This window comes from Bos mutus, chromosome 28 (genome assembly GCF_027580195.1).
Source record: "Bos mutus isolate GX-2022 chromosome 28, NWIPB_WYAK_1.1, whole genome shotgun sequence".
Taxonomy (NCBI): domain Eukaryota; kingdom Metazoa; phylum Chordata; class Mammalia; order Artiodactyla; family Bovidae; genus Bos; species Bos mutus.
Genome location: NC_091644.1, coordinates 22040222 through 22066611, shown reverse-complemented (window position 1 = coordinate 22066611; position 26390 = coordinate 22040222). Strand labels below are relative to the sequence as shown.

At 37.6% G+C, this 26390-nt stretch overlaps 1 protein-coding gene and 1 long non-coding RNA gene across 5 annotated transcripts in view; both read right to left on the bottom strand.

The window, feature by feature from the left end:
- Positions 1–11620, bottom strand: part of LOC138986099 (uncharacterized) — a 29096-nt gene extending 17476 nt beyond the window's left edge. The window contains exon 1 of the long non-coding RNA XR_011462997.1: positions 9846–11620. This is a non-coding gene — a long non-coding RNA (uncharacterized lncRNA). The remainder of the gene's footprint in view (positions 1–9845) is intronic.
- The window catches only part of CTNNA3 (catenin alpha 3), a 1958943-nt gene that overhangs the window by 1383656 nt on the left and 548897 nt on the right, over positions 1–26390 (bottom strand). For all 4 annotated transcript variants that reach the window (XM_070364862.1, XM_070364864.1, XM_070364866.1 and 1 more), the window contains exon 7: positions 23248–23451. In XM_070364862.1, the coding sequence (XP_070220963.1) occupies positions 23248–23451 (204 nt within the window). The remainder of the gene's footprint in view (positions 1–23247; positions 23452–26390) is intronic.

The following is a 26390-nucleotide window of genomic DNA, read 5'->3' as shown; positions in this document are numbered from 1 at the left end:
CCCTCCAATCCTGTACCTACTGTATTTTGCTTAATATTTCAGATTGCTGGCATGAGCTTCAGTGCCTAGCATGATCTCTGCCCTGCATCATCCCACACTACAGTTGTCTGATATCTCAAGACTGAATTTACTCTGGCTTTCTTTCAGGTATTTCTAGGGACTAAGGTCTTTCTCACTGCAGTGTATCTGCAGAAACAATTATGTTTTTCTGAAAAGTATTTTCTCATCTTCACCTCTCCCCTCACCTGGCTAAAAACTTCCTCTCCTTGGCTCCTAAAATGCAAAGGCTTTCATATCGTCTCCCCTCCTTTAGTTTCAAATTTAGTCTTAAGTACCCTGCACATTTCTTTCATTTCTATACCAATTTGTCATTTTATATTAATTTAAGAGACTATTATTTTATTTCTGTATCACCACTAGGCTCTTGGTTTTCTGAAAGCATGGAACACATTTTGATAATTCACCCTTATATTCTCTTTTTCAATACCAGGTACATAACAGATGTTAGTCCAATATTTGAATTTCAATTAATGTAATCCACCATATTAATAGGTTACAGAAGAAAAATCACATGATCATATCAATTGATGCAGAAAAAGTATATTTCTGACAAAATTCCACACCTTTTAATGATAAAGACTCTCAGAAAAGTAAAAAATAGAAGACAACTTCTATACCTTCTTTTAATTAAAAAAAATCAAAGCTATGATCATACTTAATAGTAAAAGACTGAACACTTTCATCCTAAGAGATCAAGAAGGCAAGGATATCAGCTCTCACCACCCTTATTCAACATAAGGCTTGAAGTTCTAGGCAGTGCAATGAGGCATAAAAAAATAAATAAAAGGCATACAGCTTTAAAAGGAAGAAATAGAGGACTTTGGATCAAGATGGAAAAGTCAGAGGACATAGAACTCACCTCCTCCCACAGTCACAACCAAAATACATTTACATGTAGAAAAATTCTCAGTGGAAACTAATCTGGCTAAATGACTCCTGTAAAACCAAGACTTTGAGAAAGATACATAGGGAGGAGGGGAAGAAAAACATCCGGGTTGGGAGCTCAGCCTCTGGGAGGGGACCCAGAGAAAAGGGTTATTACACAAGCGGACACCACCTGGATGGAATGAGCGGTGGAGCCACAGATTAGATACCCCAGCCCTGGGGTCCTGTGCAGGGGAGACAAACCCTCTTAGGTGGTTGAAGGACCACTGGAAGGCTATGGGAACTGAAAGGCTGTGGGAAGCCTGGACTCCCTCTTGAGGCACATGCATGTGCAGGCTTGCTCCAGAGGAAGAGCAGAGAAGTTTGCTCCAGCAGCTGCCAGGTTTCCCATGACCTGGCCTCACAACATGCACTCTAGCCCAAGAGAAGCAAACATTCCAGCTCTGCTCACTTCATGTCACAGTGTGACACTGGATCGAGCTCACCCAAGACTGGAGAAATGACGCGACCATGGGATGCAGAGGCATCCTGGTACAACGGTGGAGCTTGGGTGAGGGCAGCAGTGGCCATTGTTGCTATCTACTCAAAAAAAGTACGTAAGAAGCAGTCCAGATCTCTGACAGGGCATGCTCTACCACAACTCACATCACGATACTTGTCAAGAGGCCACACAGGCCCTGCCTGCCCTGCATAACTGGCTATTCCACTAAACGGTGGAGGCAGCAATTGGCTATGAGGGCAAAAGGGAACTTGCAATGGGGGCTGCACCTGAGAGAAAGCATGGACGCCCACACAGACAATGCATCGGGCCTCTGTCCATGGCCAACACAAGCCAAGAGCCCACACAGGGCCACGTGCTTGAGGACCACCCCCACGCCAGCGGGGGCAAGGTTCCCAGAACAGTGAGGGGGGAAAACACACACTTAAAGGGAACAGAGCCAGCTGGGATCCGACTCTCAGGGAGTCTACTCCAGCAACTCAGGATCAGACTCCACCCCTCAATATGCAGTTATGGCCAATGAGCAGAAGGGTAGTCCCACCTCACACCCAGCACCAGCTCTAGCCCCTCCATCGCCAGCTCCACCCGCTACCTACAAGAGCGCTGCCAGCACACCCTGAAGAAAGATAGGCTTGTATCCACAAGAAATCCAGCTCTTCCACCAAAGGCACCAGGTGCACAGTCTGTAAGGGAAGCTCCCACCTAAGACAATACCTTCCAGACTGCAAAAGGAAACTGTTTTGCCTAAATTCATGGAGACAAATTTAAGCAAAATAAAAAGGCAGAGGAACTACTGTTAATTGAAAGAGCAAAGAGAAAACCTCTGAAAGAATAACTAATGAAACAAAACCAATTTATCAGATAAAGAATTCAAAGCATTGGTAATAAAAACGTTAAGTGAGTTAGGGGGAAAATTGACGTACACAGTGAAGACTTTAACAAGGAACTAGAAAATACAAAAAAGATGAATGAATGAATAATTCAAAAGCTGGAATAAAATACATACTAGAAGGAATGAATAGCAGACTAAGTAACAGATATGAATGCATAAGTAATCTGGAAAACAATATTGGTAATCACCAGCCAGAGTAGTAAAAAGGAAAAAAAAAATTTAATGAAAACAATTTAAGAAATCTCTGAGATAACACTAAGTGTACCAACATTCACATTACAGCAATCCCAGAAGGAGGAGAGAGAAGGGGGATGAAAAAAATATACTTGATATTATCACTGAAGACTCCCCAAACCCAAACAAGGACTCAGATATCAAGCTAAAGGAAGCACTATCTTGTGCCATGCCGTGTGTGCTCAATCGTGTCTGACTCTGCGACCCCATGGACTGTAGCCTGCCAGGATCCTCTGTCCATGGAATTTTCCAGGCAAGCATGCTGGGGAGCAGGTTGCCATTTCTCACTCCAGGGAATCTTCCCAATCCAGGGATCAAATCCACATCTTGCATCTCTTGCATTGGCAAGCAGATTCTTTACTATTGCACCACCTGGAAGCTTCCTCAAAGGAAGTTCAGAGGGTTCCAAACAAGATTCACAACAAAGATGTATCATACTTAAAATTGCAAAAGTTAAAGAGTGAATTCCAAAAGCAGCAAGAAGAAAAACACAAAGGAACCTCTATAAGGCTATTAGCTAATTTCTCTGCAGAAACTTTGCGGGCCAGAAGAGAGTGTCATGATACACTAGAAATACTAAAAGGGAAAAACCTGCAACCTAGGATACTCTACACAGCAGGATAATCATTTAGAACAGGAGTTAAAAGAACTTCTCAGATTAAAAAAACTAAAAATTCACCAATACTTAATCTACCATAAAAGTAATGTTAAAGGGTATTCTTAACGTAGAGAAGAAATAAAAATCCATAGAAAAGGGAAAATCCCACTAGGAAGGACAGGGAATCAACCATAAAACACATGAAAAGATGTGCAACATCACTAATAATTAGAGAAATGCAAATCAAAACCACAATGAGATATCATTATCACTTGTCAGAAAGGCTATCATCAAAAAGTCAACAAATAACAATTGTTGAAAAGGATGCAGAGTAAAGGGAACACTTGCACCCTGTTGATGAGAATGTGAACTAGTGTCACTAGTCTGGGAAACAGTATAGAGGTCCCTGAAGAGACTAAAAATAGAACTACCAGATAGCGCAGCAACTCCACTTCTGGGTATATATCTGGAAAAAATGAAAACACTAATTTGGAAAGATGTATGCACTCCAGTGTTCACAGTAGCAATATTCACAATAATGGAATCAACCCAAGTGTCCAATAACAGACCAATGGATAAAGAAGATGTGTTATATACCAAAACGAACATTGTTAACCCATAAAAAAGGAATGAAATTACACCATTTGTAACAATGTGGATGAACCTAGAAAATATTGCACCAAGTAAAGTAAGTCAGATAATGACAAATATTGTATAATATCATTTCTGCATATAATCTAAAAATAAATATATATAGCAAGATAGACTACCAGATATAGAAAACTAGTGCTTACCTATGGGTAAGGGGAGGGTGAAGAGTCAAATAGGGATATGCATTACTTGGATATCCTTATTAAGAGGCAGGGGACATCTGTACGTCTCTGACTGATTTATAAAGAAAGCTCAGCGCCAAAGAATTGATGCTTCGGAACTGTGGTGTTGGAGAAGACTCTTGAGAGTCCCTTGGCCTGCAAGGAGATCCAACCAGTCCATCCTAAAGGAGATCAGTCCTGAATATTCATTGGAAGGACTGATGCTGAAGCTGAAACTCCAATATTTGGCCACCTGATGCAAAAAACTGACTCATTGGAAAAGACCCTGCTGCTGGGAAAGATTGAAGGTAGGAGGAGAAGGGAACAACAGAGGATGAGATGGTTGGATGGCATCACCCACTCAATGGACATGAGTTTGAGTAAACTCCAGGAGTTGGTGATGAACAGGGAGGCCTTGAGTGATGCAGTCCATGGGCTCACAGATTCAGACACAACTAAGCAACTGAACTGAACTAAATGATTTATATTGATATATGGCAGAAACCAACACAATATTGTAAAGCAATTATCCTGCAATTAAAAATTAATTTAAAAATAAATTTGTCAATACAAATGACTGTGTATAAATTAAATAAGCAAAAGGAAATGTAGGCATTATTGTCTAATAACTTTTAATGGAATATAAACTACAGAAGTACTGAATCACAAAGCCGTAATCCTGAAACTTATATAAGCTACATAAGTTTGTTAATCAACTATATTCAATAAAAAAGGAAGAAATAAAACTACCCAAGTGTGTACAAGACATGAATTTCTATGTTGAAAACAAGGAATCTAAAAACAAGAACAAAAAAGCCCATAAAACCTTGAACTTCAAGTGAGTTGAACAAGGTAATAGGATACAAGACTACAGGATATGAGGTTATAGGGTGGTTATAAGGTTTATAAGGTTTATATAGGGTGTTTTATAAGGTTATAAGGTTTCCCTGGTGGCTCAGTGGTAAAGAATCCATCTGCCAATACAAGATCTTCCTTGGTCAGGAAGATCCCTTAGAGAAGGAAATGGCAACCCACTCCAGTATTCTTGCCTGGGAAATCCCATGGACAGAGGAGCCTGGCAGGCCCCTGTCCACAGGGTCACAGAAGAGTTGTACATGACTTAGCAACTAAACAACAACAGGATATAAGATAAATACATATAAATCTATTGTATTTTTATATGTTTGTGGCAAATATGTGGAAATTGAAATTTAAAATATAATATCATTAACAGTACCTGAAAAAAAATGTAACAACTAGGTATAAATCTAACAAAACATGTTCAGGACTTATATGCTGAAAATTACAAAATGCTGATGAAAGAATTCAAAGAAGATCTAACAAACAGAGACATACCATGTGTTCAAGAATTGTTAAGACCCAATATAGGAAACATGCAAGTTCTCCAAAGTCGATACATGGTTTAGCATAATTCTTATAAAAATCACTGAAATTTTTTGTAGATACAGATAAGATTATCCTAAAACTTATATGAAAAGGCTAAAAAGCTGGAAAAACTAAAGAAACTTTGAAATAGAAGAATAAAGTAGGAAGAATAACTGTAAGCATTTTCAAGACTAAGTATAAACCTATAGTAATTAATACACTGTGGTATTGATCAAGGGATAGACAATAGTTCAATAGCACAGAGAGTCAATTCCAAAGGAAATCAATCCTGAATATTCATTGGAAGGACTGATGCTGAAGCTGAAGCCCCAGTACTTTGACCACCTGCTGAGAAAAGCCAACTCATTAGAAAAGACCGTGATGCTGTGAAAGATTGAAGGCAGGAGGAAAAGGGGATGACAGAGAATGAGATGCTTGGATGGCATCATGACTCAAAGGACATGAGTTTGAGCAAGCTCTGGGAGATGGGGAAGGACAGGGAAGCCTTCAGTCCATGGGATCACAAAGAGTCGGACATGACTGAGCGACTGAAGAATAGAATTGACAAAGACGCAAAAGTAATTGGGTAGAAGAAAGTAATCCATTTCAACAGATAGTGCTTGAGTACTTGGATATGAATAGACAAAAAACTAACCTTGAGAAAAATCTCACATCTCATAAAAAAGTAACTCAAAATGAATCATAAATGTGAAATGTAAATTTAAAACATGAAACTATAAAATTTTAAAGAAAATCTTTAGCACCTAGAACTTGGTGAACAGTTCTTAGACACAAAAACTACAATACATAAAAAAAAAAACCCTGATAAGATTGTCTTATCAGCTGCAGACTGCAAGAAAACATTTGCAAATCCCATAGCTGAAAATTTTCTCATATCTAGAATATATATAGAACTCTTAAACAACAGCAAAATACAAACAATCCAATTTAAAAATTGGCCAAAAAACATGATGAACCATTTCACTGAAGAGTATACACAGATAGCAAATAAGCATATGAAAAGATGTTTGCTATCTCCAGCTATTAGGGAAACATATGTTAAAAATATGATCTTCAATGAGTACACATCTATTAGAAGAACTAACATAAAAATATTAAATATACCAAATGTTGGTCAGGGTGCAGAATAACAATGCCTCTTGTAGGTGGAAATATTAAAAAAAAAAATACAGCCATTCTGGAAAATAGTTTGGGAGTTTCTTATAAACTAAACATTTATTTGCCCTATGACCCAGTAATCACACTTCTTGGCACTTATCTCAGAAAAATGAAAACTTATGTCTATACAAAATCCTGTACACAACTTTTCACAGAAGCTCTGTTTGTAATAGCCCCAAACTGATAACAACAAAAATGTCCAACAATTGCTGAAGGGCAAAATAACCTGTGGTACATTCATACTGTTGGCATATGAAGAATAAATTATCAATATATGAAACTGGGATGGATTTCTAGGGCATCAGGCTGAGTGAAAAACCTTAGTCTCAAAAGATTACATACTGTATGATTCCACTTATGAAATATTTCAGGAAACTTAAAATGATAGAAATGGACAACAGGTTAGCATTTGCCAGGGCTTAGGGATGGTGGGATGCCAAGGCAGGGTGGGGGGGTATTGATATACTATAGTTACATAAGATACAACCAATGCAGGAAATTGGGCAAAAGGTACACAGAAACTCTCTGAACTATCTCCACAACTTCCTCTGAATTTATAATTATTGCCAAACAAAAGTTTTTCTTTGTAGAAAATTTAATTATCATATACAGGAATAACATCAACAAAAAGAAGGTCTATTAGTCTATGCATAAACATTATTAACATTTTGTTACACTGTTAGCTTTATTTTAAAGTCAAATCTAAAATATATGTGTATTTCACACTGCTATATTTCAAATGGATAACCAACAAGGACCTACTGCGTAGCACATGGAACTCTGCTCAATGTTATGTGGCAGCCTGAACAGGAGGGGAATCTGGGGGAGAATGAAAACAACTATATGTATAACCGAGTACCTTTGATGTTCACCTAAAAGTATCACAACATTCTTAATCATACTCCAAAATTAATTTTAAAAAAATTTGTTAAGTTTTTGTTTAATCTTTGTTTCAAGTCTTTGAGAGGCATTCCTGGAACAGTGGGATAACCCCAAATTGAGAGAAGATGGGCAAGTTTTCCCATACTGTCTAAACAGCTCATTATAAAAGTAACCATCAAGTAGATTCACTTACTTCTAGTTCACAAACTTCTAGATTTTACATAAAGGTCAGAAACTAGATAAAATAAGCAGCAAATTCTTGTAAAGGAGTTATAAAATTAGAAAGAGCGTCTGTTTCTACAAAAGACATGACTATCAGAAATAGTGATTATCATCTCTCTGCTACATCAAAACAAAAGAGAAAAATAAGTTGTAAGCCAACTGCCCCGTTGTTAAGCCAACTGCCATACTTATAGTACTGCCAATTTTGTGGGGGGTTTGCATATTTTGTTCTCTGAGCCCCTGCTACTATGCTTAAAATTGCCCCAAAGGAAAGAAGACTTAGTAACCACAGAGGCTGAATGAACACTTGCTCGTGACAGTTCTCTAGCATAAATTATATAATCACTCAGCATTCAATCATTCTGATTCAATGCCACTGAAAAGAGCAGGTGATCATCATGTACATTTTGGGAATATCAATTGTGGATGACCTGGAGAAGTTTCAAAGTCACTTCTTAAATGCAATTATGGACATCATTACAGCAAAATTACACCCAGTCACAAATAAGCCTTATTAAAAATGAAATTCTGCAACAGGTCACTTAACTAGGTTTTTTGTTTTGTTTTTTCATTGGGAATAGTCACTTTTGCATTACAGGCAGATTCTTTACTGTTTGAGCCACTAGGGAAGCCCTTTCAATAGAATCTTGACTTCTAATCAGATAAGGTTTACCTACTTCACATCTGTTATGAAGATATCTTTGGTGGTTTTATTTTTAACATAGGACTTATATGAAAGATTTGTAGAGATTAACTAAATCTATTCTTTGAGCAAACTGCAGGAGATAGTGAGGGACAGGGAAAACTGGTATACTACAGTCCATGGGGTCACAAAGAGTTGGACACAACTTAGTGACTGAACAACAACAATGCTTTGCACTATATCAGTTTTTGTCTTCTTCCTTACAAAGCTGTTGTTAAAAACCCTTGACCACTATGTCTAGGGGGATGGTCTAACTCATCTTTTGTACCTTCTAGGCAGTTCCTCAGGATTCCCTGGTGGCTCAGATGGTAAAGAGTCTGCCTGCAATGTGGGAGACCTGGGTTCAATCCCTGGGTCAGGAAGATCCCCTGGAGAAGGAAATGGCAACCCACTCCACTAATTCTTGCCTGGAACATCCCATGGACAGAGGAGCTTGGCAGGCCACGGTCCATGGGGTCACAAAGAGTTGGAGTGATGTTTTGCATATACTGAACTAAATAAAATACATTATTCAAGTTAATTTCACCTGCTTCTTTTACTTACATGGCTACCAGAAAATTTTAAGTTATATTTGACTCAGATATTATCTAGTTTGCATAATATTTCCACTGAAAAGCACTGACTCTGATAATAAACTAAATCATATTTCCATTGTGTAGCACAATGGTAGTTCATGGTGTTTACATCATTAAATAATTTTCAGGCATTTTAATTACCTCATGCTAAATCTTATGTGAGATACATAAGCACATTAGAAATCAGTATTTTGGTATTTCTATAAAACTGATTTCCTTTCCTGAGATTTAAATACACAGTTTACATTTAATATACCTATATGTTTAGTATATAATTGCAGCAATTCATTTTATGTAAGATTTCAAAGTTTCTCAGAGTATCTCTATATGACCCCTGATTACGATTATGTATTAATTTTCTATTGCTACTGTAACGAGTAACCACAAATGTAGTGATTTGATACTAACTTATTACCTTATGGCTACATAAGGCAGAAGTATAAAACTGGCCTAAAATAAAGGTGTCAGGAAGGCAACGTTCTTCTCAGAGGCTCTAGATGAGAATTGATCATTTGGGTTATTGGAAGATTTTCCAGACATCAGTTGAAGGCAATTTCCAGGATTTAGAAGCTCTCCTTGGATCATGTCCCTCTTCCTCCAACTTTAAAGCCAATGTTGGGCTTCACTTCACAGACCCACAAGCCCTGTACTTGCCCAGCTTCAAGACTGACAAAAGAACACAAGTCAGAGACCAGTAGTTTAAAGCAGCGGTCCCCAACCCTTTTGGCACCAGGGACTTGTTTCATGAAGACAGTTTTTCCACAGGATGGGCAGGCCGATGGTTTCGAGATGATTCAAGTGCTTTACATTCATTGTGCACTTCATTTCTATTATTATTACATCAGCTCCACCTCAGATCATCAGGCATTAGGTCCAAGAAGTTGGGGAACCCTGGGTTTAATGGCTGGGAGAGCTTACCCATCTGAAGCAAGGTCCTGGAGAAAGGCCCAGAAATGTGCAGCAGACACTAGCAGGACATGGTGACAAAGCAGGACAGTCTTTGCTCTCAGGAGGAGGATGGAGATTGCAGGTTATTAGGGAAGTGATGTCAGGTGGGTTCTTTAGTTACCAGGGAAACCAGCAGAGGGCCACGTACCTCACTGCCCCTTTGATAAGAACAATCACCAGCTGGGACCTGGAGTAAGTATGTAGAAAGGTCAGGCAGGTGGGTGAAATATAGATGGAGCAGGCACTAGTCAGGCAGGAGATGTACAAGAGCAAAAGAATGGCTATCTTTAGTGGCCGGACCATATAGCTAGCAATGGCTAATTGACTCTCTCATGCTTTGAATCTCGCTTTCTTCCACCACACCTTTCTCTGATCCAGTCAAGAAAGGTTCTCTGGTTTCAAATAACTGTTTAGATTGATCCCACCTATTTAATCAAGCTTAATCACTCCATCACAAATCCCTGTACATCTGCAAAATCCCTTGTACCATGTAAAGTGGAGTGTTCATAGTTTTCAGAGATGAGCGTGGACATCTGCTGGGGGTGGGGTGGGGCATTATTCTGCCTACCACCGATAGGAATCAACTTTTTACAGGGAGATAAAACTCCTTATAGATATATCCTTGCCATATATAAATGTAAGAAAAGTATTTTTCAAATAAGGTACCTTGCTCTCAGACTGAATCATACTGATAATCTAAATCCATTAGGACATTAGAGATTTACTTCAAGTTTGTAGGAATGTCAAACTAAAATAGTCAAATGCAGCTCTGGGACATTAAAGCAAACAACTATTGGAGTAATAAAGCTTTGCAGTCAATAATCTCAGCTGAGTTTTTCAGATACAAGCTGTGATAGTTATGTCTAAAGAAAACATTAAGGCAAATATAGTTTCAATTTATATATCAGAAGAAAACAAGCAAATTAAGTCATGTCAGAATTCAAAAAGCTCTTTTATTATGTTCATAAGACTTTAAAATATATATTAAAATTTCTGATTTTAAAAAAAGGACCCAAATAGGATGAGGCAATGTATAGATCACTAGCAATCTTCTCCAACTAATTATTAAGTATAATCAATAGCCAGGCAAATCAACTGCACAATTGTTTATCTGTGTCTGACTGGCTAAACTTATTTTAGCACAAAAATAGAACTACAAGTTGACCTTTGATCCTGAACTTGTATTATAATGGTGTAGTAACTTTTTATTCAGAGCCTATCTACAATATTTCATTAAGAAATATTGAATATGCTTCAACGGTAAAAGGTTCTAGTACAAATTCCAATGTAGCAGGGTATGAGGGGATCCAAGCAATTCTCAGAACACCAGCTGGGTGTCCTATGCTGCTGCTGCTAAGTCGCTTCAGTCGTGTCTGACTCTGTGCAACCCCATAGACAGCAGCCCACCAGGCTCCCCCATCCCTGGGATTCTCCAGGCAAGAACACTGGAGTGGGTTGCCATTTCCTTCTCCAATGCATGAAAGTGAAAAGTGAAAGTGAAGTCGCTCAGTCGTGTCTGACTCCTAGTGACCCCATGGACTGCAGCCTACCAGGCTCCTCCATCCATGGGATTTTCCAGGCAAGAGTACTGGAGTGGGTTGCCATTGCCTATAATTCAATTCAATTCTGATACTGCTGCTGCTGCTAAGTCACTTCAGTTGTGTCCAACTCTGTGCGACCCCAGAGACGGCAGCCCACCAGGCTCCCCCGTCCCCGGGATTCTCCAGGCAAGAACACTGGAGTGGGTTGCCATTTCCTTCTCCAATGCAGGAAAGTGAAAAGTGAAAGTGAAGTCGCTCAGTCGTGTCTGACTCTTAGCGACCCCATGGACTGCAGCCTACCAGGCTCCTCCATCCATGGGATTTTCCAGGCAAGAGTACTGGAGTGGGTTGCCATTGCCTTCTCCTAATTCTGACACTACCTACCTTTAGATAGCATCAGATTCCACAGGTAAGGCTTCAGCTCTGCAAACAGCCTGCCTACCCCACCCCACATCAAATGCCAATAATAAGTTCAGATTGTTACCTATGCATCTGACCATCTGGCTATAAACCACAGGTTCCCACTAACCCTTCCTCAGGTTCAATTAATTTACTACAGCAACTCAGAACTCAGAGAAACATTTTACTTAGTATTAATAGATTATAATATATGGCTGTATCTCAAGAACAGCTAGATGGAAGAGATGCATAGGACAAGGCACGTAGAAAGGGGTGCAAAGCTTCCATGCCTCTCCAGATGCACCACTATTCCTGACCCTCCACGTCCTCATCAGTCCAGAAGCTCTCCGAACCCTGTCCTTTTCGGGTTTATATGGAGGCTTCATTACATCACTGCATAAATCATTGGCCATTGGTGATTGAACTCAACCTTCAGTGCCTCTCCCTTCCCTGGGATTCAGGAGGATAGGACTGAAAGTTCCAATCTTCTAATTACATGGTGGATTCTCCTGGCAGCTAGCCTCCATTCCTAGGTCCAAAAGTTACCTCATTAACATAACAATAGACATCTTTACTACTCTCATCCCTTAGAAAATTTCAAGGGTTTTAGAAGCTCTGTGCCAGAAGTGGGACAAAGACCAAATAAATATTTCTTATTATAAATCACAATTTTACAAATGGAAATTGATCTATAAAAAAAAACCTACTAAGATGATATTATCAGAGACTCATAATTCAGGTCTGCCCCTTGGCTCAGAGGCTAACGCATCTGCCCACAATGCAGGAGACCTGGGTTTGATCCCTGGGTCTGGAAGATCCCCTGGAGAAGGAAATAGCAACCCACTCCAGTATTCTTGCCTGGAGAATCCCATGGATGGAGGAGCCTGGTGGGCTACAGTCCATGGGGTCTCAAAGAGTTGGACACGACTGAGCAACTTCACTTACTTACCACTTACTTAAAGAAAGATAGGTTTAAATTGAAATACAGCCTGTTTTGAAAGCAAAGAAAAATCAAATATTTGCAAGCAACCTATTGGTAAACTAATGGTCAGTAGTTAGTCGCATATCCCCTTTTCTTCTTTCCCCTTCATTTCATCCAAATGGAACTGTTTCTATTCCCCATACCAAATGCACTATGCTGACTCCTGCTTCTGTGTCTTTGCACCGGCTGTTACCCCAACTCTTGAATTCCTACCTTCACTTGATAAGAGCTTTCTCCTCTGGGATGCCTTCCCTGTTCAGTCCTAAGTTGAGCCACTTCCTAGTTGCTGCTATTACTGGACTTAGCCCTGACAAGCATTTCAGCTCATATTGTGCTCTATTTTACTTACTTGCTTATATGTCTGATTTCCCTTGACAGCTAAGACTGAGATTGCTCAAACCAAAATCACCAGTTGTAAGCACAGTGTCTCTAGAACTATGTGACTAGAAATTGCAATAATACTAATAAAATTTTAACTCAAACTTTGTATTTTAGCTATATTTAATGGTTAATACAAAATCTATCAATAAAATATGTTAAATTCCTCTTAAAATCCTTCATAAGTATTATCCTACCTATAATACACAGTCATATAATAGTCTGCTTGGAACAGTCCTGACTTATGCCTTTTATATATCTATTAAGGCCTGTTAATCATCTCATCTCCATTTCTCAAAAGTATCCTGATTTGAATGACAAATTATATGATTACCTTAAATTTCCTGAACATTATCAATGGCAAATTAAATACGACAGAAGATCAAATATTTCAAAGCCTACAAAAGAAAAACTTTTTATTTTTGCAATTAACTGTTACACTGGATTCTATGATGCTTCACTCAGATCCCCTTTTCAATTCGAAATAACAGCTTCTGACGGCTTGTAGCTTTGTCTCTGTCCAGGATCAGAGTCTCAGCTACAGGGAACCGCCCCATACAAGGTTACACTGTTTCCAAAGGTGGCCCACAGGTAACGAACAACAGCTGTAAGGACAAAAAGACTCTCTCCTCAGTTCAGTTCAGTTCAGTCGCTCAGTCGTGTCTGACTCTTCGCGACCCCATAAATCGCAGCACACCAGGCCTCCCTGTCTAACACCAACTCCTGGAGTTCACCCAGACTCACGTCCATCGAGTCAGTGATACCATCCAGCCATCTCATCTTCTATTGTCCCCTTTTCCTCCTGCCCCCAATCCCTCCCAGCATTAGAGTCTTTTCTAATGAGTCAACTCTTCACATGAGGTGGCCAAAGTATTGGAGTTTCAGCTTTAGCATCATTCCTTCCAAAGAAATCCCAGGGCTGATCTCCTTCAGAATGGACTGGTTGGATCTCCTTGCAGTCCAAGGGACTCTCAAGAGTCTTCTCCAACACCACAGTTCAAAAGCATCAATTCTTCGGTGCTCAGCCTTCTTCACAGTCCAACTCTCACATCCATACATGACCACAGGAAAAACCATAGGCTTGACTAGACGGACCTTTGTTGGCAAAGTAATGTCTCTGCTTTTGAATATGCTATCCAGGTTGGTCATAACTTTCCTTCCAAGGAGTAAGCGTCTTTTAATTTCATGGCTGCAGTCACATTTTGGATTGGAGTGATTTTGGAGCAGTGATTTTGGAGCCCAGAAAAATAAAGTCTGACACTGTTTCCACTGTTTCCCCATCTATTTCCCATGAAGTGATGGGACCGGATGCCATGATCTTTGTTTTCTGAATGTTGAGCTTTAAGCCAACTTTTTCACTCTCCTCTTTCACTTTCATCAAGAGGCTTTTTAGTTCCTCTTCACTTTCTGCCATAAAGGTGGTGTCATCTGCATATCTGAGGTTACTGATATTTCTCCCAGCAATCTTGATTCCAGAGTGTGCTTCCTCCAGCCCAGCGTTTCTCATGATGTACTCTGCATATAAGTTAAATAAGTTTGGGACAACTGTGAGGGGCCAGCCTATCTCCAGGTCTTTCCATAGAATGGCTGAGATTTCTATTGCAAGTCAGCTTCTCCCCTCTGCCCAATCCTGCCTTCTTCACTGCCTTCCATGTATAACTCCCAAGAGAGCACTCCAATAAATCTTCATGCCACCCTTAACCTCCAGGTTACCTGACCTAAGATAGCACTCTTTCTCTTCTTTGTAGTATCCTCTCCTGGCTATCAAGTATGCTGGGCTCAGGACCCTTATTTTTTGTCCAAGTTTGAACTGACACTGCATGCCAGGACTCTTGCTTCCTATTTGTTCTTTTCTTTTCTATCATTTAACCCATTTTTCTTTTTATGTAACAGAAATCTGAATAAAGCCCAGGGTTTAAAAAAACACATAGCAAAGACTTTTGAGAACTATATGAGCAGTACCTGAACATTGGCGGGTAAAGGAATCCATTTCTTGAGAAAGGGACATTTGAAACAATCCACAGAGTGAATGACTAACCTGCTCCACAAATATTAGAAATCATGACTGTCTCTGCTGGAAGGCAAAAGATGAAAACAAAAGACTCTCAGCCTTCAGGCTTTCTGGTCTAGGGTATATAATCTTTAGGGACGTCCATCTGTATATTCTTCTTTGCACAGAAACTATATTGCCACTTTATGATATCCTCTATTACTTTCTAGTTATTTTTATTTTATGCAAATTACCTCTTTCTCTTCCTGTGCTCTGGCTCTATCCAGGTACTTCTCCTTCCCCTTTTTTAAAAATAATTATAGCTATCTACCTTTTTTATTTTAGCTTTTCTTTTTAATTCAATAATCATGTAGCCTACATCTCTGCAGGGATCTCTCTATTAACTTTTAAGAAAGACTACAACATTAGTTCACAAATAAAAGATCCATGGGAAGAGTTCATTCCCTCGAAAGAAGAATCTATAAGCCTCCTTTTCCCCAGTGAGCACTGCATGAATTCCTCTTAAATATAAAAATGATCTTTATTAGCCAGATTTGGATAATTCCAAAATTAGCTTGTTAAGAAAGATTGAGTAATTATTTAAAAAATCAGCCCTCCAGTAACTCAGGAACCTTTGGGAAGAGTAAGACTAAAACCCAAAGCAGTTGAAACAATACCATCTTATTTGTAAAACAATTCATAGACTAGATACCTCCCACTTCCTTGTTCTTAAAAAAGGCACAGAAAAGAAAGCAAGAAATACAAAATCAAATTTAGCCCTTTTAATCAGAACTCTACCATTTATTATTTCTCTCAACTCCCTAATTGTTGAATTCTTGGCTTATACATCACAACTTCAAAATCTGTCTCCAGTTTCCTTGATTTTAACAATTCCTTTCTGTGTTCTTGAATTTTTATTTCATGTTATAATATGAGTTTGGTTCATCTCTCTGATTTTAGAATATCTACTATTGTACAAACCTGTAAGGAAACTATTTGCTTATCTTCCTCCTCTTACTTCTTCATTAGCTGAGGTAGTAAAATTCAGATCTATAAACTAAACCACATGGTTTCCAACATACTCAAAAACTAGTCACTATGATGGCATAATTGACAAATTTAAGGATAAAAAATATAAAGCATCTAAAACAGTGAACTGATCCAATAACGATCAACTCTAAATGCAGTCCATGAAGAAAGGAAGGAAGGAAGAGAGGGAGGGAGTGAGGGCAGGGAGGAAGGAAAGAAAAGGAAATAGACTTGGAAGCTGCCTGTACATTTTTAGAATTTTAATTCTAATTTGTCTCTAGAATTTGAATAGTCGTTGCATACAGATCATCCTAAGTGCTTTACCCTTTTAACTTGAAAAATAAGGCTGAAGTTACTTTCAAAATGGTTTTTCAAAAGAGAGGTGAAAAATCCCCATAATCTCTGATTCAGACACCAAATCTTTGGTGTCTTCACTGAATCTATATAATTCCCCAAGATTGGGAATGAATTAAACCCAAGATACACAAATGAAATTGGTCTCTAAATATAAAAAGCGCCTCATTTGCTTTTTAACTCACTCAACAAATATGTAACAAGAATCAACAATACAATATGCTTTCACATAAAACAGCAAAAAGAAAACATCAGGCTAGTGAGGTCTGCAAATACAAATTGGGCCCTTTATGCAGCTCAAGAGTATTCATGTACTCTAGTGGTGCCATCTCTCATTCAACTCTCTAACATTCTTCTGTAGTAAAGTACCAATCTGTAAACTTCAATAATAATTCTACATCCCCTGATGATCCTCTCTTCAACAACACATACAAAGTTAACATCAACAGGATTTCAATCCAACACCAGAAAAATAGTCATGTCTGCTAATTCTTAGTACTAAAGCATGATGACCACCCATCTCCATTTTCACCTGCTATAGAGAAACCACCATTTAAAAGTGACTGATTTCCTTCTAAAATCCTTCCTTCTTTAGAGAGCCTCCTTGTTCCACCCCATCTAGGTGACGAATTCTTTAATTATATTATACATCAGAGAAGATGGTCTAGACCTAACCAATCCTGGAGGCATAACAAAGTTGGCAGAAATACCTAAGAAAAATAAACTTCTATGTTTTAAAAGACAAAAGCTAAACTTTCTCTGATACTGAATGTTCACTGGAGTATATTTTTTAATGAATAAAAATCCTGTTTTGAAATATAACAAGAGGTGGATCCAAATGTAGAGATTGTGATGAGAAAATTTTGTTTCTGAATATTCACATTGATTTTTAGAAGAGAACTATACTTTGCAAAATAAGACCTTTTATCACAGGAAGTCTACTATATAAATTTAGTAGATATTTGAAAGTCATTTCATTTGAGTGCCAAAGAATTGATGCTTTTGAACTGTGGTGTTGGAGAAGACTCTTGAGAGTCCCTTGGACTGCAAGGAGATCCAACCAGTCCATTCTAAAGGAGATCAGCCCTGGGTATTCTTTGGAAGGAATGATTCTAAAGCTGAAACTCCAGTACTTTGGCCACCTCATGTGAAGAATTGACTCATTGGAAAAGACTCTGACGCTGGAAGGGATTGGGGGCAGGAGGAAAAGGGGATGACAGAGGATGAGATGGCTGGATGGCATCACCAACTCAATGAACGTGAGTTTGAGTGAACTCCGGGAGTTGGTGATGGACAGGGAGGCCTGGTGTGCTGCGATTCATGGGGTCGCAAAAGAGTCGGACACGACTGAGTGACTGAACTGAACTGAACATGGCATGTATAATATGTAATAATTTTATTCATTCTTTCATTCAAAAATACAATTTTTTTTGTATTTTGTAAAATAAAAATGCCAAGCATTGTGCCTGGGACTTCAGATAAAACAGTAAATAAAACAGACATGCGATCTGCCTGTAAAGAGTGCAGGCAAAGTGAGTATGGGATATAAACTACAATGGATTTGAAGCATAAGGATTGATAATGATTCTACAGAAGAGACTAGGAAAGACTAGTACTAGGTATATGGCCATGAGTCACCCAAAGACATCCATGTCCACATTCCTAGAACCTGTGACTGTTAAGTATACCTGTGGCAGATTCATGTTGATATATGGCAAAACCAATACAATATTGTAAAGTTAAAAAATAAAAAATAATTAAAAAGTAAAAAAAAAAAAAAACTTTGCAAAAGAAATTAAGGTCAAGGGTCATAAAATGGGATGATTATTTTGAATAATACCAGTGCACTGAATCTAATCACATGAGTCCTAAAAAAGTGGAAAACCTTTCCTGGCTGTAGTCAGAGAAAGAGATGTGAGGGCAGAAGCAAGGTTAGAGAGATGTGACACTGCTGTCTTTGAAGACAGAGGAAGATGGCATTGAACCAAGGAATGTGGGTAATCTCCAGAAGCTAAAAAAAGGCAAAGAAATAAGTTTTTTCCCGACAGTCTCCAGAAAAGAATATATATGTATGTTTAAAATGAAAATATTAGAGCAAACATATATTATCATATGTTTTAGTAGTTGTCTATTTTATTTGTTATAGACCCATCTGGACTCACATATTACGAATTTATTACTCAGTTCAGTTTAGTCACTCATTCGTGTCCAACTCTCTGTGACCCCACAGACTGCAGTACACCAGGCTTCCCTGTCCATCACCAAGTCCCAGAGCTTACTCAAACTCATGCCCATAGAGTTGGTGATGCCATCCAACTTATTGAACATAACAGCTTCAGTCAAAAATGATTGAGACTTGCTGATCAGTTTAAGGAAGTAAAGTTATTTAGATTCAAACTGGTCCCATGAATTGAGCTTGAGAAAAACAAACTATATTTATTTCACACCATTGATATGTTCTGAACTCAATAAACTTGCAAAATTTGAAGCCTTGAAGTCACAGTCACATAAAAGATCCACAGATCATGATGAGAGTTAACCTTGCTTTAACTTTTCCTGGTTATTTTCATTGCATCTGAATTATTATTAAGCATTTACCCTATTAAGATAGTTCAATAACAAAAGCTCCAAACTAATCTGAAAAGCAAGTCAGACCCACCAAATGAAACACAACACTCCTTAAACTAGTGAGTTGAAAACCTTGGTATGCGAGTTGTCCTGAAATATTTGACCGAACTCAGAAAGGTTTGAGTTCAGCTAGTTTCAGGAAAGTACATTCTCTTTCATTCCAGCTACTGAAACAGTTATAGAGAAGCATTATTTGTGATAGAAACCTAGAGTAAAAGTAAACCTGGAAATTTTTTCTGATAATATACTCCACAGTGGTTCCTGCTGTTTAAAACCAAAATTCATTGGCTTGCTCAGATACTCATATTAGGCCCAAAATTCTGCACTTGTATATAAAAAGGAACTATTATACTGATTTGGGATGCTTTTTCATAATGTGATAAGTGCAAATTTGTTTATTAATAGGTTATACTTATCAATAAAATGTTAAGATATCGTGCATATGAGTAGGTTTCTGACCCTGTAGACCACCACTGCTTAACTGTAGCTTCTCCGGCTCTCATCTCTAAACCAATGTGAGGGCAGCTTACCAGACAGTATCCACATACACACACTAAGTCTTTCATTCCCTGAGAAAAAAAGTGCCTTCCTCAACACATATTTAACCTTATGCCCTAGGAAAAATGAATATATAAATATTCTTAGATCACCCAAAGAACAAGCTTTCTCACCTCTGTGTATTTCCTTTCCCGTTCTCTTGTTCTCACCATTAAACCTCCCTACGTTTTCTCCACAGTTATCATGTAAATATAATAAATAAATACAAATGAAATGCTTCGGGCACATTGTCATTTTAACTGTAAAAGCTGAGATGAAGCAAGCACTAATTCAATTTCCCTGTATCCACATAGTAATTACTGAACACCTGCTACCTGAAAGGCACACAATGGTGGGGCCAGAGACACAGCCCTTGCTCTCCTAAAGCTTCTGACCAGTGGAGAAGACAAATAGGCAAACACAGGAATTCCAACAAGCATGAGAGCTATAAAGGGGAAAGCGCCATGAAGGAGAGCTATTTAATGGGATGTTTGCACTCATTTACCCGAAGGAGAGAAAAGGAAACATGGGAAAGAGGAGGAGGAGGAATAAGAAGGCATCCATCAATCATGAAGAGTAGTGCAATCTAATCCATTAAATAACTGAGAAATATCTGAATTCCTACAATTAAGTCTACCTTTAAAAAATGAAAATTAAAATAATTATCTGGACAAGCTTTAAAAAAAGCTACTTACCTTTGATCTCAATTATTTGGACGTTATAGATGGAAGAGTCTTTCCACTTCACTCATAATAGAGAACTTACCTTTCTTAAACCAAAATATCTAACAGAAAGATATTAGTAACATAAATAAGTTTTGTAAATTTGAAAAATGGGCCTTGAAACTGAACATCAGAATAAAACCTCATTAAAAAAAAAGCAAAAGACAAACAAAAATTTTCATATTTTTGTGCCTAACCTAGTATATTTGATACCTAGAATAGATACTTTTTAAATGACCCCCTACTCTATATGACAAATTACTTTTCAGTGATAATCATTATTTTCCTGATTGGCTCCTTAACTTTAAAGCAGTTGACAATTTCAGAAGAGAAACAGATTTCAAGTTGTTATTCAAATTGAATAAAATATTTCATGTATGAAATTTTCACTTATCTAAAAAATTATAACCTCCTGCAATTTATACTGTTTCATTGTTAGAATTTTAAAATTAAAATAAAAATTCCAAGTGATCACATGAAGTAACAGAATTAAAGTAATTCTATTTCTAGTTCTTTGTCTTTACAACCACTGGGTCATCCTTGTCCATACTGAATCTGCTGTGTAAATCTATAAAGAATATAATGTTTATTAAAGGCTAATCATAAAAATGTGCTAATTTGAATTATACATACATATATATTATTAAAACTCAACAGTAACCACTGTAATTATTTAGGATTTAGAGAAAAAAAATGAATTTGTGAAAAACATTATCACGGACTTTGAGAATTGCTGGTGCAGAACAACTTTTACTTGGCTTTATTATTTTTACAAATTTCTAGAGGTGATGCACCTTCTCAATGATTGCACCCAAGGCAGAATGTTCCCATAACTTCATTCTCTGCATGAAAAGTTTTTAACCCAAAGTTGAAGAAAGCTATAAAACCACCACTATTTGTATGTGATATATATGTTTATTATATACAGGAACAGCTTCAGTGGCCTGGGCAAAAGGCATCATGTTCAGAACGGAGCCCCATGCTTGGATTTTAATGTTTTGAAATTCGTAATAATCTTTGAATTTGTGTATTTAAGTGAAGTCTGATGGGGCAATAAAGCATATATCCTGGACTCACAAGCAGTCCGGACTTCCAGCACTTCAAGGAACAGATCTTCAGCCAACTGTTCCCCAACCCAGCAATTGCTGCCACCCTCCACTCCTGGTGGGAGCCTCAGTACAAAGCAGGATGGGTGGGAGGCATGGGTGGGGCTACAAAAGTATGTGAGAATCTATGTGCTCCTGCAAGTATCCCTATGCCCCAGAGAATCAAACATTAAATAGAAAATAAAAATCACCTCTCTTGGTTCGATCAAGACTGTTAAAAAAGGAAAAGCTTTCATTTTTTCCCCTGCTTATGAACAGGCCTTACATTTTCACTTTGAACTGGGCTGCACAATTATGTAGCCATCCTTGCCTATGTATGTAGGTGAGTATCTGCATGTGCATGCTAACTTTATCTTATTTAATAAAATAAATTTACTTATAATTTTATAATTTATAAATTAACATATATATGTAACTTTACCATATTTTATCTACAAAATGAAAATAATAATTTTAATAGTTTATACTTCAAGGGAGAAGGAATTTCAACACAATATTATCTTCTGAGTTTCTTAGAATTGGTGAATTCCCTTTAAAAATCTTTCACTAAAAATATATTATATGATAAAAATAGTGATATTCCAGCTTCAGAAACAGGACATGACATTACTAATATGTTCTTATTAACAAAATCTGCTTTGCAACTTTGATTTCTTGACAGGCTAGAGATTTTTGGTCAGGAGCCAAAGTCATCAAATATTAAGAGTATGGAGATACATCAAATGTGTTGAAGTATCCTTAAAACTCACTAATTTTAGCACATTTCCATTATTCACATAAATTACTTATACTGAACAATCCTAAATCTTCAACCTCAAATGTAAAAAATGGTATGCTTTGTAACTCATCGTTTTCAAAATATACCTTCATAACTCTTCAATTATCCCACTTAAAGCAGATGAACAAAATATTTCTATTATACATTTTTTTCTTTTCTTTACCTCTATTATTTAAGGAGTCAAAATCCATGATATTGAATATATAGCTGATGATGACCTTAAGACTTTCTTATTTAAATGAAACTAAGTAGTCATAGTTACTCCTTAGATGGATGTATATAAATATATATATTAGATATAGATATATAAAGACTACATCACAAATAAATATATATGTGAAATGATACCAAAATAACCTTGAAACAAATATTTTTGCATTTGTCTAAATTCAGACTTCATTTCTAATATTCCTGAGAGAGAGCTAAAACTGCAAGAAATCTATGACATTATATCATATTTTAAAAAGGTGCACAGCAAGGAAGATCCAGAGCAGCCAAAAATAAAAAAACAATTTTTTTTTAATGTCCCCTGATCCCGATAGCATTGACTTTACCCAACATCATCTAAATTTTAACTCTTATTCAACAATGTAATCCTGAGCAACCTGCCCTTTTCTTTGTCTTCTTTTTATCCTTTAAATTGATGGGCAACTCCAGTTTCCTTTCCCCAATCCTGACTCCCTTCTCCAACTAGAATTTAAATACTGTATCAAGCAAAACAATCAGATAGAAATAACCTTCTGGTTAAATTCCATCCCTAAAAACTCCTATCTCCTTGCTGTACTCTGGGAGCAGTTCATGCAGAAGCCAACTCAAAAGCTCAATCCATGTAAAATCATGTACTCATTCATAATTTATTACATTTTGTACACTGAAAGAACCTCAGCACATTCCCAATGTATGGGGTCAGGGAAAACCGGTTACCTACATTGTTCATGTACTCTGAAAGCAGGTCCTGGAGAGCCTGGCGAATGGCATTGCATTCTGCAATAATCCGCTCCCGATGGAAATCTCTTGTGCAGGAAGAGTCGGCCAACAGAGCAGCCCCACTGATAATGGCTTCAAGGCGTTTCTCTAGGGACGGTCTTATTTCCTCCTCAGTCACTGTGAGTGGATCCAAGACAATTAAACTCTAAAGGAAAGACATATTTCGATGGTTAGAACTCCATGATATTCTAATTTTTTTTATTATTATGTTTTCACATTTAGAATGCATACCTGATGAGAAAGAGAATTGTGTTTTTACTGCCTCACCCAGTTCACACATCATTCTATAAAGCAGTTATTATTCATGTAACAAAAATCGTGAAATTACGAGCACTGGTTCTAGTGTCAGTCAAATCTGTATTCAAATCTTGCCCTTCCCACTCATCAATGGTGCAAGTTCACTCAGGTGTCCTATGTACTGTAAGCCTCACCTTCCTGATCTGTAAAACTGGAATACTAACATTGTTTATCTCATAAAACTTCTGTAAGAATGATATGAATGCTTAATATAGTGACTGGCACATATTAACTGTTCTTTACAATGGTCATCTTCATATAGCACTTCATTGTTTACAAAATGTTTTCACCTATATTATCTCATCTTGACAACACTATAAAGAGGTAGGCAGCAAAGATATTGTTAACCACACATTTCAATCAATGGTGAAAGAGGCTGAGACTGTCTTGCTGCTGCTGCTGCTGCTAAGTAGCTTCAGTCGTGTCCGACTCTGTGTGACCCCATGGACTGCAGCCTACCAGGCTTCTCCATCCCTGGGATTCTCCAGGCAAGAACACTGGAGTGGGTTGCCATTTCTTTCTCCAATGCATGAAAGTGGAAAGTGAAAGTGAAGTCATTCAGTCGTGTCTGACTCTTAGCGACCCCATGGACTGCAGCCCTCCAGGCTCCTCCATCCATGGGATTTTCCAGGCAAGAGTACTGGAGTGGGGTGCCACTGCCTTCTCCGAGACTGTCTTACCCAAGGTCATTAAGCTAATAGGTGAAGTTCAAGCAAGTATTCAGGTCTTATAATACCTAATTCAATAGTGTTTTCATTATGCCTCACTGCAAATCAACACTCTAATTAACCTTAACACAAACATATCAAAGAGAATTCTGAATTTTAATTATTCATTTTGAAAGTAAAATTTCATCTTCCTGTTGATTACAACTTCCAGCCACTTCCCAACACTGGAAGCTCACATGGTATTTTTAAGGTTTCCATTAGATGTGTCTTCAGGAAATAGAAGACAAGATAATCTACAGACTTTGAAGAAAGGGTAGAAAATATGAGGCTCTACAGGTCCTTTATTAAGATACATCAAGAAAGGAAACTTTTCAAGGTTTGGGCATAATGTGATAATTAGAGAAAGAATATCAAATAAAAGCTCTCTGTAGATGCTTTAACATAAAAGGAAATCATATAGTGATCTTCAAAATATGTGTGTATGTGTGAGTCTTTACAGTCAAAAACACACTAAAAATCACTGATCTTCAGAGTGTAGCTTTAAAAGCTACAGCTCCAGACCAAGATAGGAGGATAAAATCATTATGAAGAGAAAATATAATTTTGAAACAATTACACAAAAAGAGAAAATAGTGCTGTGTAATGTTCATATATGATATAATTTAAACTATAAACTAGAAAAAGATCTTATAGAAAATTGGTTAAATATCTTATATTTATATCCTGTCTTCAACGAAAATTTCTACTTCTCCCTCTCTCTGTCCCTCTCTCTTTCTTCCCCTGCTACTGCTGCTGCTAAGTCACTTCAGTCGCGTCCGACTCTGTGTGATCCCATAGACGGCAGCCCACCAGGCTCCCCCGTCCCTGGGATTCTCCAGGCAAGAACACTGGAATGGGTTGCCATTTCCTTCTCCAATGCATGAAAGTGAAAAGTGAAAGGGAAGTCACTCAGTCGTGTCCGACTCTTCACGACCCCATCGACTGCAGTCTACCAGGCTCCTCCGTCCATGGGATTTGCCAGGCAAGAGTACTGGAGTGTGGTGCCATCGCCTTGTCCATTTCTTCCCCTAACCACCATTTATTTTCAAGGTTAACTTCTCTGTCTGTGCTCTGATCTCAAGCCCTCTTCAGTTGTTCCTTTCTTACATTTTGAGTTCATCTTAAGAGTCTAGTATGTACCAGATAGTAGGAATTGGTAATGAAATGGAGAACATCCTTGCCTTCACCTCTAGGGCTCACAGCCTAGAGGTACTGACAAATAGTAACCAAATAATCACACAAATAAAGAATTACAATGTGAATGTGTTGTTGTTGTTATTCGGTCACCAAATTATATCCAATCTGAAATGAAAGAATTGATAGTTAAGAATTAATTGACCAGGCATCAGTTCAGTTCAGTTCAGTTGCTCAGTCGTGTCTGACTCTTTGTGACCCCATGAATCACAGCATGCCAGGCATACCTCTGGGCAATTTGGTGTGTAATCAAGATGATTAAAGGCAAAGCAGATATGAGTTCCAGAGAATTCACTGGATTCTAAGAGAGGGTTTTGGATTTCGACAGAACAATGGAATTGAAAATTTTGAGGAAATCTTATACAGATCTTATTTTATCAAATCAACTTAAACAGGTATCTGGGTTATAATTATGTGAAACTTAAAGCAAGAGGCAAAATACTCTGAAACCTGGAAACAAACCAAAGTTAAGAGACAGATTCTATCTCTAGAATAATATAGTTAAAGCATCCAATCTGAACTTAAAGGGACACAGAAAACTACCTTAAAGACTGAGAGTTGTGTAATCAGAAACAGAATATATGCTGGGCTAATCTATATAATAGTACTATAGAAAAATCAGATCCTATAAAAAAAAATGATCAAATTATAAAATCATATGCACATTCACAGGTATTTTAACATTTAAAAGATGTATATGATCCTGCACTGAGAGTGTGGTAACCAACACAATTTAGAATGCACTAAATCTTTTACTGGAGTAGCTGTAGTTTAAATCGTCATTGTTAATCTTTTTTTTTTTTTTTTTTTTTCTGTTGTACCCTAGAGCCTATCTTTCAGGAAAGAACAAATAATGTAAGGGTTATTTTATTCAATATGAGTTATG